General features: G+C 44.3%; 1 protein-coding gene across 1 annotated transcript in view; it reads left to right on the top strand.

The window, feature by feature from the left end:
* The first annotated feature begins 513 nt into the window (after window positions 1-513).
* The window catches only part of Ppp1r14c (protein phosphatase 1 regulatory inhibitor subunit 14C), a 105,115-nt gene continuing 90,589 nt past the window's right edge, over window positions 514-15,039 (top strand). The window contains exon 1 of the mRNA XM_031352194.1: window positions 514-1,362. Within this exon, the coding sequence (XP_031208054.1) occupies window positions 1,060-1,362 (303 nt within the window). The 5' untranslated portion in view covers window positions 514-1,059. The remainder of the gene's footprint in view (window positions 1,363-15,039) is intronic.

A 15,039-nucleotide genomic window follows, 5' to 3' on the forward strand; every position in this document is an offset into this window, starting at 1 on the left:
CACACACTCCTTTCTGTTTATAATTCCCCATCCCACCTCTTAGCCCTAAACGTTATAATAAGCTCATTCATTCGTAATTCTACTTGGTTGCATGATGTTTTTCAAGTAAGCTAGTCAATGCAGCTGCCTTCCTGGGGGTGGGAGTGGGGGTGAGGGGGGAGAGGCTGTTTAGAAAGGGCCCTAGGAGGAAAGTTGGCTCTGAGCTGGGAACACAACAAGACATTTTAAGTCCAGCAAACGCTGAAATGCTCCAGGTCTCGATGGCTTTTGCCCCCTCATCCTCAGGGCTGCTCAGGCTTTTAGTGTCCGGCTTAGGGTGAAAAAGGAGCTTGGTAAGAAAAAAGAACAACCAGTCTGGGAATAATTTCTCAGGCACGGTGATTGCCTGATTGCACAAACATCGCCTCATCAATTTTCTTCCCAATCCGACAGAGGAAGTGGCATCTGTGGTGGTCATGGCGTGAATAGGAATGTGTGTTTAGAGCCGCGGGGTGGGGCCGAAGGAGAGGGGAGGAGACACTCCCAGCCATCCTGAGAGAGCCGCGGCAAAAGGATCCCACAGCGCGATCATTTCCCACGACCTTTTACCCGGTGGGAGAGAGCTGATCCAGACTGAGGGAGTCGACAGATTCGACTCCAACCCCAAGGTTGCTCGAGAAGCTCAGCTAGCGTCTGCAGGGTAAGAGACGAGTACGCCCGTGTAGAGGACCAACTGTCCACTGCCACCCAGACGATCCACGCCAGTCCCCTCCCTGGACTCTACAGCCCCTGGCGGGCCTGTCCCTGGGCACAGATTCTCCACCTCGGACGACTTCCAAACCAGGGGGCGTTCTCTGGGGCTAGAGCACGGGGTCCTTGGAGGCGTCTTTAAGGCTTTGGTCCCCGCCCTCATCGCCCGCCCTCCTCCCTTCTCCCTCCTCCCTCCGCGAGGATTCAGCGGCTAGGCGCGCGGAGCAGGTGCTGGCCACCGTATGCGGCTGCCCCGGCAGCGGTAATAGCGGCGAGGGGCGCTCGCCCGCCCGTTCTCCGGGCCACTCTCAGGCTCCGGCGCGCGGGGACATGTCGGTGGTGACTGGCGGCGGTGAGGCGGCCGGCGGGGCCGGCGGCGGTGGCGCGCGCGTCTTCTTCCAGAGTCCCCGCGGTGGCACCGCCGGCAGCCCAGGATCCAGCAGCAGCTCCGGATCCTCAAGGGAGGACTCGGCGCCGGTGGCTACGGTAGCCGCCGCCGGGCAAGTGCAACAGCAGCAGCGACGCCACCAGCAGGGAAAAGTGACAGTGAAATACGACCGTAAGGAGCTTCGGAAGCGATTGGTTCTGGAAGAATGGATCGTGGAGCAGCTGGGTCAGCTGTATGGCTGCGAGGTACCTGGACACGGGCCGGGAGGGTCGGGACCTCTTCTGCCTCTCTGTGCCCACCAGAGAATTTCCCGTGGCTCTGGCTCCCAGGTGTGCACTGCCCCAGCTCTTGGGGACCCAGCCCCTGGAGCGTGTCGCTGCTTGATCTCTCTCCCCGGGGTGCCCCCTGGCGCCAGGGCGCAGCGTTTGGGACACCCGCTGCCTGGGTTCAGCTGCCTAGGGCCAGGAGAGCTGTAGGCTCCCTTGATGGCGTGGGAAGAGGGTTGGGTCCCGAGAAGCTCGACGCTTTCCTCCGTGTTCCCAGAGCTTGTCTGCACAGCTCTAACTACACCCAGTTGGACCTGCCTTGGGTGGCTTGCTTTGCCTGCTCCCTAACAGAGGCTGGGGAAAAGGAGAGCGCTAGGTAGATGAGGAAGAATCTTAAGAAGCTCGTGGACTGGGGACGTTCTGGGGATCAGACTCTCGCTTAGCTCCTTAAATTGTCCATCATCACCATGAGACCAAGGATCCCTCTTTTTCAACCACCTTCGAGATTCTTCCCCAAGAGGCTCATGTAGGGCTTTGTTGCCGCTTTCCCAAGCTTTGTTGCTCCCACCGGGGCGTCCAGGGAAAGCCCCCAAGTGTGCCTAGGCAGGTGGCACAAGCAGTACGCATCAGATTTGCCTGCTCTGGGTGCCCAAGCTTCCCCCGCCCCAAGAGCACACCGTTCCCCACAGTTCAGGGACTGAAGTTATGCACAGGCAGGTCTGACACACATACATTTGATGGAGGGAGAAAAAACGACCAAGGCCAAATGGTTTCCCGAGAGTCTTAAGAAACAGGGGTTCTGAATGAAGTGTTCTATTTCGGTTAGTGGAGAATAGTTTGTAAGGATGTAAGCGTGGAGGAGATTAATAATTAAGAATTTGGTTTCCAACTTAAAGCTAGATTTGTGTTCTTGCAACTATTGGGCTTTTGGGGGGAGGGGAGGAGAAAGACAGATGAATTCGCTGGCTTTACCAATCCATGTAGGCTATCTTATCTTCACATATTTTATGGCCTATTGTGAATATATTTTCTTTAGCATTCATATTACACAAGGTAACACTATTCTCCATGCTGACTATCGACGAATGATCATGATATAATGAAGCTTGATTGTATAAGCAATAAGCTTGCAATAATATTGTTTTCTGATCTGGCTCTCACAAAATGCCCACTTAGTTGCATAAGTAAAAACTGGTAAAATTGAATGTGGTCATGTTTTTTTTTGTTGTTGTTTTTAGTTGTATATATATATATATATATATATATATATATATATATATACACACACACACACACACACATAAATATATATATGAAGATGTTGAAACTCTTTAAAGAAACAATGTGTTTGATTTATGTGAAATTCCTGTTGGATGAATGGATGTGTTCAGCTGTACCCTCTATAGAATACAATTAATTTTCTTTCATTTCCTGCTGGCTTCAACAGTCCATTTTGGGTTTGAGAAAGTCTGAGTTACTAGAGAAACTACTGTTGACATTAACAATGCTTCATTAGAGGTACCCTGGGAAACCAGCTAGAGCTCTACCTGCTTGGCCTGACAACTTACGTGTTTTGCATAATCTGTAGAGTAGTTGGTTGTGGGCATTGGGAGTGGAACTCTGAGTGTTCACTGATTTGAACCTGTAGTTTAGATCCACAGTTCAAAGGGTAGATATGACCTTGAATCTTTTCCTTGTGTCTTTTCTTTTTTTTCCTTGAGCTTTTAGGCCTTTGACCATAACATACAACAAGAGTGTTTGAATGGAGCTCTTGTGGTGAAATTATATAAGATGTTCTGCATACATTGAGGTGTGTCAATATTCCCCTGCTGCTCTGTCAGGCAGAGTAATGTGAGCAATTATCACTGTACCAATGGCAACTCTGCTAACAAATGAAGCAGTGGAGTACTAGGCAGCCTTGCCTGGCCTCTTCCCATCTAGTTCTCCACCGAGGGGGCTCTATTTTTAGTGGTAGCTTCTCTGTCCTAAGTATCTTCTCTTGTTCACCACTTCAAGCATTACCAGCCTTTGGTTCGTGAATGAGAAGGACATACCCTGCCTTATAGCTTTGAACCTTATAAATATGAACACCAGAAAGTGTCCTTTTAATATTCAAAATTGGAAATTGGTCATATCTTTCAAATGTTTTTCGACACAGCAAGCCAACTGGCTAGCTGTCAACCTTCATACCAGCGGGAGGCTTGTGCTATCTGCTGAGTTGAGGGTTGTAAAGAACATGTACTTAATTGGAGAAGGACTTGTACCAGACAGATCAGCAGTTAGATGAGTTGTCCTTCTGAGAATGGAAAATAATTTTCTTTTTGCAGGGCACAAAACATTTAATGTTGCGAAGGAAGGGAAAAGACAAAATACATAGACCTGGCTGAGGTTTTTTTCATGGAAATTTGCAGGACTCGGTAAATTTTGTTTGGAGAACAATGGTGTAGGCATTTGGAGAGCCCTGATTCCATCCCAGTTGCTTTTAGGCACTTGGCATGCACCAATTCATTTCTTATTCACACCAATTCATTTCCTGTTCACACCAATTCATTTCCTATTCATACCAACTCATTTCCTATTCACACCAGTTCATTTCCTATTTACATCAATTCATTTCCTATTTACACCAATTCATTTCCTATTTACACCAATTCATTTCCTATTCACATCAATTAATTTCCCATTCATAACAACTCATTTCCTACTCACACCATTCATTTTCTATCCACACCAATTTATTTCCCATTCACACCAAATTCATTTCCCATTCACACCAAATTCATTTCTCATTCACACCAATTCATTTCCCACTCAAACCAATTTATTTCCTATTCACACCAATTCATTTCCCATTCACATTGATTTATTTCCTATTCACACCAATTCATTTCCCACTCACAGCATTCCTAAGATGAGAGGCCTCTTGCTGTCACTGTTTTACAAATAAGGAAACAATCTCAGAAAAGACCAGGAGGCTTGGTCAAGCTCAAATAAGTGGGAGTGGTTTAGGATGACAGGTGTGGACTCAGGCAGTGTGATTCTAAGGCTGCCATGTAACTACTGGGCACACCTGTGACTCGGTATGGAGCAAAGGAGTCACATAAGTTGTGACTATTGAAAACTCTATGTAACCGATAGACATACCCCTAAATGTGCTCCACCTATCTGCTCTGGTAACTACCCCTATAATGAATTGCAAAGCTAAGGGTGAATTTTGAGTTCTCACATGCCTCTGAGCTGGAAAGAACTTGAGAGAATCTTCCTCAGGTCTGAACGTCTTCTTTTTTGGTCATATACTGGCACAGTCCTACCTGGCCATAGGCCTTTGACCACATGTATTGCCAAGCTTTTTGTTCAACATGTAGGTTCTGGGGCTCAGTCTTGACAAGTGCCTTTACCCACTAAGAGATCCTACCAGCCCATATTCAGGCTTTGTACACATTGTGTTTTCTTCCTATGCCCATGCCTCTGGTCCATGCCCATGTAGGAGGAGCTTGTTCATGCTCTGGAAGCTTCTTGACAATCAATGAAGGAATTCCAGTCACACGGAACATAAGCTAAACATCATTTGAATCCAGCAACATGGCTGCTCTGGCAAGGAATGTCATCCAAAGATTTTCTAGGGCTGTGTGGTCTGGCTTAAATACAGACATACTCTGAATTACATTATAATCTGGCTGGCATACAGGCACACCCTTAGTACATATCTTTAATCCCTAACAATGAAGGTAAGGTTAACTTGTTGAAGGAACAGCAGTGTTTGAAAGTGACATCTAATTGAGGGGCAGACAAAACAACGACTCAGAGAAAGATTTGATAGAATGAGACTGAGTTCAGAGATAGGATATACCCAACTCATACAAGAACAGCATAGGAAAGAGTGGCTGCTTATGAGTGGAGAGAGAGAGAGAAAGAGAAAGAGAGAGAGAGAGAGAGAGAGAGAGAGAGTAGTGTGTATAGTATATGGTGGGTTTTGTGTGTGTGTGTGTGTGTGTGTGTGTGTGTGTGTGTGGCAGTTTTACTGGGACAGTTTTACAAAGACAGGTTACAGAGAGAAGAAGCTAGACACAGGAAAAGACAGACCAGAATGAGCCAGAGAATGAAGAGAAGCCATAAAATTAGAACATATTGCCAAAGCTAATATGAAGCCAGGCATAGCAATTCAGTCAAAAAGCTGAGAGAAGCCAAATTGAATCAGTCAGCTTGGAAGATTAGATTATGCACAGACTAGTAGTTTCCAGAACCTAGGCCTAGGGATAGTCAGAACAGAGAAGGAAATGCTCTGGGCTCAGCCCAAGCCATGTATTCACACAGCTTGGGTATGATTCTCATCTCATCTCTTCATCTGAGAAATACAAGAAGCATTTACATCTGTTCCAGCCTTCTCTATGAAAAACAAGTTTTCCATTCCTTCCCTTAAAGGAGCAATCCTGTGTCCCTCAACACTGTGTGCTTAACAATCCATGTTCCCCTAGTGCAGTGGTTCTCCACCTCCCTAATGCTGAGACCCTTTAATACAGTTCCTAGTGTTGTAGTGACTGCAACCACAAAATTTTTTGCTGCTACTTTGTAACTGTAACTTATGTTATGAATCGATCATGCTGTAAATATCTAATATGTGAGATAACTGTTATGTAACTCCTGCCAAAGGGTCATTCAGGGTCACAACCCACAGGTTGAGAACTGTTGCCCTAGTGTGTGCCTGTGATCACAAAATCCTCTGTATCTCCTACACTAAGAATAGATTAAGCAGACAAGAAAACAAAGCAAAATACAAAACAACAACAAAAATAAAACAAACCACTATAGATAAAAGAATTCTGCATAGCCAAAGTAAGTAAAGAATACTACATTTAGCCTTATGTAATATTGTCAGTTTGCAAAGATTTATAATTATCCAAGTGACAAACTCACAGAAGTGTCTGTGAGGGCGTTTCCAGAAAGATTTGACTGATGGTGGGAAGGCTCAATCTGAACCTGGGCATCTGGGGTCCTGGGCTGAATAAAAAGCCGAAAGCAAGAGGAATATCAGCATTCATCTTCCTCTACTTTATGAGTAGAGATTTCCTGAGACCAGTCACCTCATATCTTCTCCACTATGCCTGTCTCTCCATAATGAACTGTGCAGCCTTAATAAACCCTGCCTTCCTTAAGTTGCTCTTAGTGCAGTATTTTGTGTAGCATATATAGTTTTTCCTACCCCAATGTAAGCTAAGAGCCCCCACCCAGGTTCCCTTGGATCTACAGATAAAAAAACAACACACACACACACACACCAGTTACTCTTAAAATGCCTCTGCTAACCCAATGACTGGGCACTCCTAAACCTCCCCTGCCACCCCAGACATAATCGGATAGTGTGACCATTGGCCACTCCAACCAAAAACTCACTTGACTCGTTGGCTTTATCTCCTGCTGCCACTACCTGCTTCTTCTTCCCGAGTCCTCCCAATTCTCCCTGAGTCCTCCTGCCAAACTCAAAGTGTCCTTCCCCATCCTCAGTCATTGGTCCCAGGTATCTCTCATATGCTCTGCCCTCATGGTTTTCCATTTGCAGATCCTTTTTGAGTCTTTTCTTCAGGCCTGCCTCTACAATGGCACCTCCTATGCCCTGTCTCCAGCACCCGCTCACCTCCTTCCCAGCATCTTCATTTGGACACAGTCTTTCTGTGTGATATGACTCTCCCTACTGGTGCTGTCAGTTGATGTCCATCTGTTGACATCATCTATTTCTGTCTTTTTAGCATGAATTCCAGGCATTTTGAAATGGATGTCTTCCCTAGATGCTCAAGGGAGGCTCATGGCCAGCTGTCTGCAAGGGAGTTTCTTATTTTCCTCTCAGATCTGCTCAGTCTTCCTCAGTTCCCTCCATGTTCATAATTGTTCCAGGAAAATACTGTGTGAGATCCTTATCTCTTGTCCCTCCCTACCAGGGCACACCCAGTAGTCCTGAAGTCTTGTTGTTGCTTGTTCCTTAGATCGTTGGTGTCTGGTTCTCCCAGCTACTGCTGCGGTCCAGCAATTTCTCATTTGCCACTTGTTTTACAGCAAGGGCCACTCATTTCCTTTAAATTATCAGTACCCCTGCAACCATCAGCACCCCTTGCCATGGCTATTTCTCTTACTACTGCTACCACCACTAATTCAGGACTCAGGTGACTCATGTCTTTCATTTATCAGCTCTCTTAATAAGTCTATGAACTGTGTGTGTGTACACGTGCGTGTGTGCATGTATGCGTGTGTATGTGTGTGTGTGTGTATGTGTGTGTGTGTGTGTGTGTGTGTGTTTGTTTGTTGGGAGGGGTATTGTCTTCATTCTTCATTTTATAGGGAAGAAACTGAGATCAGAGCTATCAGTTGTCCTTGCTCAAGGCTATTCTAATTCCTAAGCCACATAACCAGGTGCTGCCATGGTCATGAAATCTGATTGCATAAAGTTCTTACTTTATTTCCCATCCTTACAGAGGAAGCAAAGAGGCCAAGGTTCAGAATGCTTGAGCCACAGGCCCTGGCCACATGCTGTGGTTTTTGGGACCTGGATTCCTTTATCTTCACCTCCAGCCCTCCATCTCCTTGTCCTGGTGCTTCAGGAAAGCCATATCCAGAAACTTGATTGGTTTCTAGAATCCCAGTTGAATCTCTGTCTCCCTCTCTCCCCTGGTGTCTTAGGATAGGGCGTTCACACCTAACAAGGCAATCTAGGGTGTGGAGGTCTCCCCTGTTAATTTCCCTGGAGTTGACCACCTCCTACTCCACACCTGACTTCTCTATATAGGTTTCCCTGACCAGAACCACATGTCCCCACTCTCTTCCTGTTACATGTTCTTTCACCTTGTTTCAAGTTGACACGGGGGATTTCTCTTCTGGGAAGCTACTGTATTCCATTTTCCCAGCAGGCTGACTCTCAAGCCTTTCTAAGCAGTACTTTCTACTATCCTCTCTCCTGCCCCTGCCATACCTTTGTGAAGGTGGACTCCTTGTCCTGTTTGTGGCTCCAGCCACTCACCCTCCTGGCTGCTCCTGGGTATCCCTGCTATGGACTGACTGTGTTTTCCTTGCCACTGATTCCTTGGGTGACATTTTAACTTCTAAAATAATGGTATTTGGCCATGGAGCTTTGGGGAGACTGCGTTCCAAAAGGTCAGGAGAGCACAGCCCCTTTGATGGTCTCAGGGCTGCTAGAGAGGATTAAAGAGATCAGAGCTCTCTTTCTGCCCTCTTGTAGTTTGCCAACGCCTCCTTGCTATGTCCCTGAAGAGGACCCTCAGCAAGAAGCTGACATGCTGACAACCTTGTCTTAGGCTTCTAGCTTCCAACAGTGTGAGATATGGATGGCTGCTGTTTCATCCTGGTCTGTGGCATTTTGTTGTAGTACTCAGAACAGGCCGCACAATGTCTCATAGCTGACAGTGGAGTGAGAAAGGTCGAAACTGCTTCAGAGCAGTGGCGGCATTTCTGGACTTACTGATGTGCGTGCCCTAAATTAACTACATTGATACCACGTCGCTGTGCCTGCTTTGAAACCTGCTCTTTCATTGTTGACTTGAGGTTATGGTCCTTTTTCATGCCTGTAAATTATAACTGTGTGTCCCTTTGAACCTGGGAGCTGAAGGAAGTTGACATGAATAACACAGACACACGGGGGATGAAAGTCTTCAGAGGAGGTGGTCACAGGTTACCATCCTTTCCGCGCTCATTTGAAGTTCTAGGTGTGCACAAGGACACGATCCTGTGGCACTTCAATACTAATGCATGCTTGTGCTCTGATTGGATCAGTGCCTCCTATCTACAAGAAAGATCCAGAGTGATGGGCTCACTCAGGTCTCTGTAGAGCAAGAAATGAAAGCTCGGGTTTCTGTCTCTGCTGAAAAGTTCAGGCTAATAAATTCTCACCACATCATTCTTATTCAGCATCGATAATTTTTGGAAACCTGTTCCAGTGAGATATATTAGTATGTATTAGTCTCTAAAGCATTGTTTTATGATGGAAGGAGCAAAAATGGCAAAAATAGGGCTTTTCATTTTTCAAAGAATCTCTTAGGGCAAATGTGGAATGAGCTGTGGAGGGCAGGCATATTCATTCATTCATTCATTCATCCATCCATCCATCCATCCATCCATCCATTCCTTTCCCCATTTGTTCATTCAGGAGATACTTACATAGGACGAAAAAGGAGGCAAGTTCATTGCTCTTTTTTTTTTTAATTCCAATGATTAAATAGCTAAGGAAAAGTAACTTAAGGAAGGGAGGCTTACAGTCTGTCATGGTGGGAGATGACTCTGTGGCAGCAGGTGTATGCAGCTAGAAAACCCATATCTTAGAACAGGAAGCACAGGGTGCAAAGGAAGTGGAGCCAGGCTATACAACTTCAAAGGGCACCCTTCGGTGATGCACTTCCTCCAGTGAGGCTCCCCCTTCTAGAACCGTCCAAAAGAGCTCCAGCAGCCTGGAACCAAACATTTAAACACACGAGTCTCTGAGAGACATTTCACATTCAAACTGCAAAGGGAATGAAGAGACTTCATCCTTTTTAAACATGCAAGGGGAAAGGTAAGGTTGTCAAGAAACTTATAGAAGAAGGAAGGAATTCACGCCACTGAAAGCATATGGCAGCAAGACCTATGTCTTATTCCCTGTGTGTCGATGAATTTATTAATACATTTATTCAGAGCACTGCATCTGTTGGAAGCTTTTTCCTTTACCCTGAGCCAGTTTTCAAGGGAGGATATGTATGACAAATTCATTGAAGTCAGAATGCAAATAACCTGAACTGATTTAATTATCTCTCACTTTAGTGGGAAATGTCAGGTCTCAAGGAAGGGAAGGTGAGCTGTTAGCAGGTAAATTTGGGGATGAGTATACTAGGGGAGGAAGTATTCCTCACAGGCTGTGGAAATCTCCCTGGCATCTCTGACATCAAATCATACTTGTTCATTTTCCCATGATGCAGTAGGAAGGACCTTGGACACCTGAACTCTCTTCTAGCCGGGCTGTTGTTTATCAGCTTGTACCCTTGGGAAATCATTTTTTGTCACTGGGTTTTATTTTCAGGCTTTATTTCCTTATGTGAAAAAAATTAGTAAGGAAGCTCTGACCTTTAGAGATGGTACCAGAAAGCTGATCGTGTAAAAGAGCTGATTCTGAGAGCATAGGAATGAGAAGCAGAGAGTCTTGGCAAACTAGTTCACCAAATGGCCAGTCAATGCACCCTATGGTTACAGTGGAAGTGAAGTGAACTGAAGCTGTCCTGCCCCGGGTGTGATGCTCCAAGTTAAGATGAAAATATAGGAATGAAATTGTGTGTGTGTGTGTGTGTGAGAGAGAGAGAGAGAGAGAGAGAGAGAGAGAGAGAGAGAGAGAGAGAGAGGGAGGCACACTTAAAGGTCAATTTCATGTAGACCATCTCAGGCGCCACTAACTTTGCTCTGTGAGACAAGGTCTCTCAGTGACCTGGAACCCACCTGTTAGAGAGGCCAGCTAACCACTGAGCCCAGGGATGACCCTGTTTCCACTTCCCCAGGGCGGGATTGCAAACATACCCTACCACATCTAGCTTTTTACAAGGGTCCTGGGGCTCAAACCCCAGGTCCTTGTGCTTGCATGGCAAGCATTTAACCTACTGAGTTTTCTCCCTGGACTCATCAAATGAAATTTAAAATATGATTTTTCTTTCTCAAAAGCATCCTTCAATCATCAGGTTTGAGTTAAATTTGAAATCTACCAGCACAGATGCTTACCATCACTCCTGCTATTTTAATTCTTTTTTTTTTTATTTAATTGGGTTAACCTTTGTGAAGAGCTGATATATTTGATTAAATACTGTAGCCATATAACTTATAACACTGGCTGCTAGTGGTGGCCTTCTCTGTGTTCTCTGTCCTTTAGCTTGTCAGCTCATAGTGAAGTAATGGTGGCATTTGTTTTAACTTGAAAAGAAGTCTGAGTTAAGATATAAAATGAATACCCAAGAGAGAAAAAAGTCACAAAACACTCAAGAAATCAACGTTCAAAAGGCAAAATTCAATTAGTTAGAATAAGATTATGAACAGATCCAGATGAAGCAAATTAATTTGTGCTGGGAATTTTATAGTTAGTCTTAAAATTAAGAAGACAGGATGATACAAAGAAATTAAGGCTTTATTGTGAGTGGTTACTATGGTGGTTTGAAAAAGAATGACCCCCAAGGCTCCTAGATTTGAATGCTTGGTCACCATGGAGTGGCACTATTAGGAGGTGTGGCCTTGTTGGAGTAGGAAGTATGTCACTGGGGTGTGCTTTGGGGTTTCAAATGCTCAAACCAGGTCCAGTGTCTGTCTTCCTGCTGCCCCCTGATGTAAATCTCTCAGCTCCTCTCCAGCACCATGCCTGCCTGCATGCCACCATGCTTCTCACCATAACAATAATGGACTAAACTTCTGAACCTGTAAGCCAGCCCCAATTCAATGTTTTTCATTATAAGAGTTGCCTTGGTCATGGTGTCTCTTCACAGCAATAAAACCCTAACTGAGACAGTTGTGGTAGGATGTGGGAAGCAGAATTTGTTACTCTTACAATGTGAGTTTATTTTGTGTAATGACACGATCCTTAAAGTATCATTATCAGTATCACTGAACTGCCACAAAACTTTGGGACATAGCTAGTTACCCCATTTTTAAGATGAGAAAGCAAAGTTCAGAAAGGCTCTGTGGCATGTACAAGCCTAACTGGTCCAAGAAGAGCAAAAGAAGAGGGAAGGCCTGGCCCCTGCGAACTGTGGACCCCAGCCTCACTCTCAGGCCCCCGAGACAGCAGTGAATTCTAGCTCATTTGACTCCTCCACCAGGCATGATTTTCTGTTTTATGCCTGATACATTCCCCAAAGGCCTTGGTTGAACTATTGATGGGATTCTGTTATTTCTTAGATGAACCATTTCAGCAATCTCTTTAGGGAAAAAAAAATCATTTGCTTCTACATATATACCACAGTAAGAAAACTGCTCCTTTCTCCGATGTCCAGGTTTGCGTGAACAGTTAGCAATAGATCCTATGCTTTCATCTCCCCAGCCAGATCAAGTTGGCTCTAGGCTCAGTCTAGTTTGTGGTTAAAAGCTACAAACTCACTTTTATTGTTATTGTTGTTGTTGTGATTTCAGTGCTGGTGACCAAATCCAGGCCATTCTCATATTATAGTAAATACTTAAGGGGGGTTTATTGATCATATAAACATAAATATAAAAGACACAGAACTTTTATCTTTCCAATAAGCCTTAATAGTACTAGAATTGGGCAGATATCAAGCCTCTATGCTCATTTGTCTACTTCCCTGTCATTAACCTAGAAATATCATTTGCTGTGTTCTGTTTAGGCCACCCTTACTCCAATTGGTCAGCACTTGTAGCTGTGCTCTCATGATCCATCTACCCCATGGCATCTTCTCCTCTCTTCTCTCTCCTTTGGTCTCTTTCCAGTCCTCAAGCCCCAGGAACAGAAGCCCCATCTACCTCTCTTCTGACCAGCTATAGGCTGTAGGCATCTTTATTCAACCAATAGTTTTATATTAAAGAGCAAGTTACAAGCATCATTTGATGTATGTGAGAATCTCCTCTTCCCTGAGGTAACCAGATCTTGGGGGTTCAGTAAATAAGTAGCAAGAGACCAAACCTCATCACCCACAATGCTACACATGGGCTTTCACCAACTGCAGCCTCAGCCCCCTGGAAACTCATTGTGGGTAAGCCTTAGGTTACAGTATGCATTTTGCCCTCCATATCTGAAAGCACAAAATGTTACCTTTGATGGGCAGAAGTAAAGTAACTCTTTTTCTAAGTGAAATGGGAAAACCCATTAACTTGCTTGCTTATATTAGTAATTACTTTTCTTCATGCCTTCAACATCTGTTGGTCAATGATCTGTTAATGTCCTTCTCTTACATTTTATACGTAAGTAGATGTCATTGGTATGTTCACTTCATTTCTGCTTATATTGATGGAATTAAATCTATTTAAAGTAAGGAGGTAAGGTGCAGGGTTTTCAGACTGGCAAAAAGAAAAAAAAAAGAAAAAGAAAAAGGCTTTTCTGCCAAGTTCTCATGAGTGAATACTCTACAATTCTAATTAGTCGGCTGGGTTTTCTCATGTTTGCCTTGGGTGTGGCAGTTCTCTGACAAGTTGAAAGAAAATGAGTCATTGATTTGGTGCTAGAACACGACTATGCTTGCTACAATGAAAACACCCTACACACATCACAACTTCAAGAAGAGCATGGAGCGTCTCTGGTAGACAAGCACCTTTTGTTCACCTAACATACTGCATTTCTTCTTCAGACTCCAGGAGGCCTAGAACGTAATGATCTCACACAGTCTCCTCTGGGAAGCACTTTATGTTTAGCATCTTCTTTTAGACAAACAAGCTATCACTTAATCTAAGCCTGAGACTCTGCAAGCTGTGCCTGGCTATTCATCAATGCTCTTAAACATGCTCATGTACAACTTTGAGATGAATAAATGGTGGACTGTAGCCAATGAGAAAATCTTCCCAAAGCTGAGTTAGTGCTTCCCGGAACAACTGAATATGTGAGGAGCTGTTCACTTGTTGATGGTATTATATTGTAAATTGTGAAGAAAACAGAGAGAGAAGAGAGAGCAAGAGAGAGAGACAGAGAAAGAGAGAGAGAAGCAGAATATCTAAGATCTTTTGAATGGTGAGACCCAAATTCACATTTAGTCATTGCACAATGACACTGCTACAAATCCAGCTCCATGTCAGGGGTGCAAGGCTTGGGGGTGAAGCCATGTGTGCACCTCACTCTTCCTCTCCTGGACTCTAGGTCATACCTACCTCCCTCTGGCTCAACATCATAACATCTAGACTGAACAGTTCCTCAGTATATGGGACATAGTGTGTTCTATTTTAAAGCCCTCTGATAGTTTGCCACATCTCTATGGGACCCGTGTGGAAGCTTTGCCTTCTAAGATAGACCAGCCTACTCCATTCCCATCTAACTTCACTTCTTGAGGGTCAATAAATCCCTCTCCCTGACTTTCCCTTTAAATGCTCTAGCATTGCCAGAGATTATCTTAAAAATAAAAATTTAAAACCTCCCCACAAAAAGCCTAGGATGTCCATGAATTTTTTGTTTTGAAGTTTAGGAGAGTAGAGTAATAATCAGTATGCCAAAGTGGAAAACCTTTATTGGTTTTCTTCAAGGAATTACACTGTAGTTCTTCAAGGAATTACATTCTCAAAACAACTACACATGTGAGTCATAAATGACTTGGACATATGTTATATATGTCTAGAAAAGATCCTGGATCAACATATAAGAACATTAATATTGTTTTTTTTTTTTTTAGTGACCTTAAGGGTACTCTTAATTTTATTTATATTTTGTGTGATGACTATGTATGTCTTTTACAAGGGAAGAACCTGAAGGGAGTGGGTGACCTGGGTAACCCACTCTTTTTGTAGTCATTGGTTTTTTTAAAAAGCATGTTTTGTGTCTGTTCTCTGACACTACAACAGAGTATCAAAGACTGGAGACTTCTCAGACAATAGAATGTTATTTGCTCACATTTTGGAGGATGAGCAATCCAAGGGTGTGGTGCTGGCATCTGGGGAAGGCCTTAGTAATGCTGGATAATAAGATAGGAAAGGAGAGGAAAGGAGAGGAGAGGAGAG

Source organism: Mastomys coucha, unplaced genomic scaffold (assembly GCF_008632895.1).
Source record: "Mastomys coucha isolate ucsf_1 unplaced genomic scaffold, UCSF_Mcou_1 pScaffold5, whole genome shotgun sequence".
In the NCBI taxonomy this organism is placed as follows: Eukaryota; Metazoa; Chordata; class Mammalia; order Rodentia; family Muridae; genus Mastomys; species Mastomys coucha.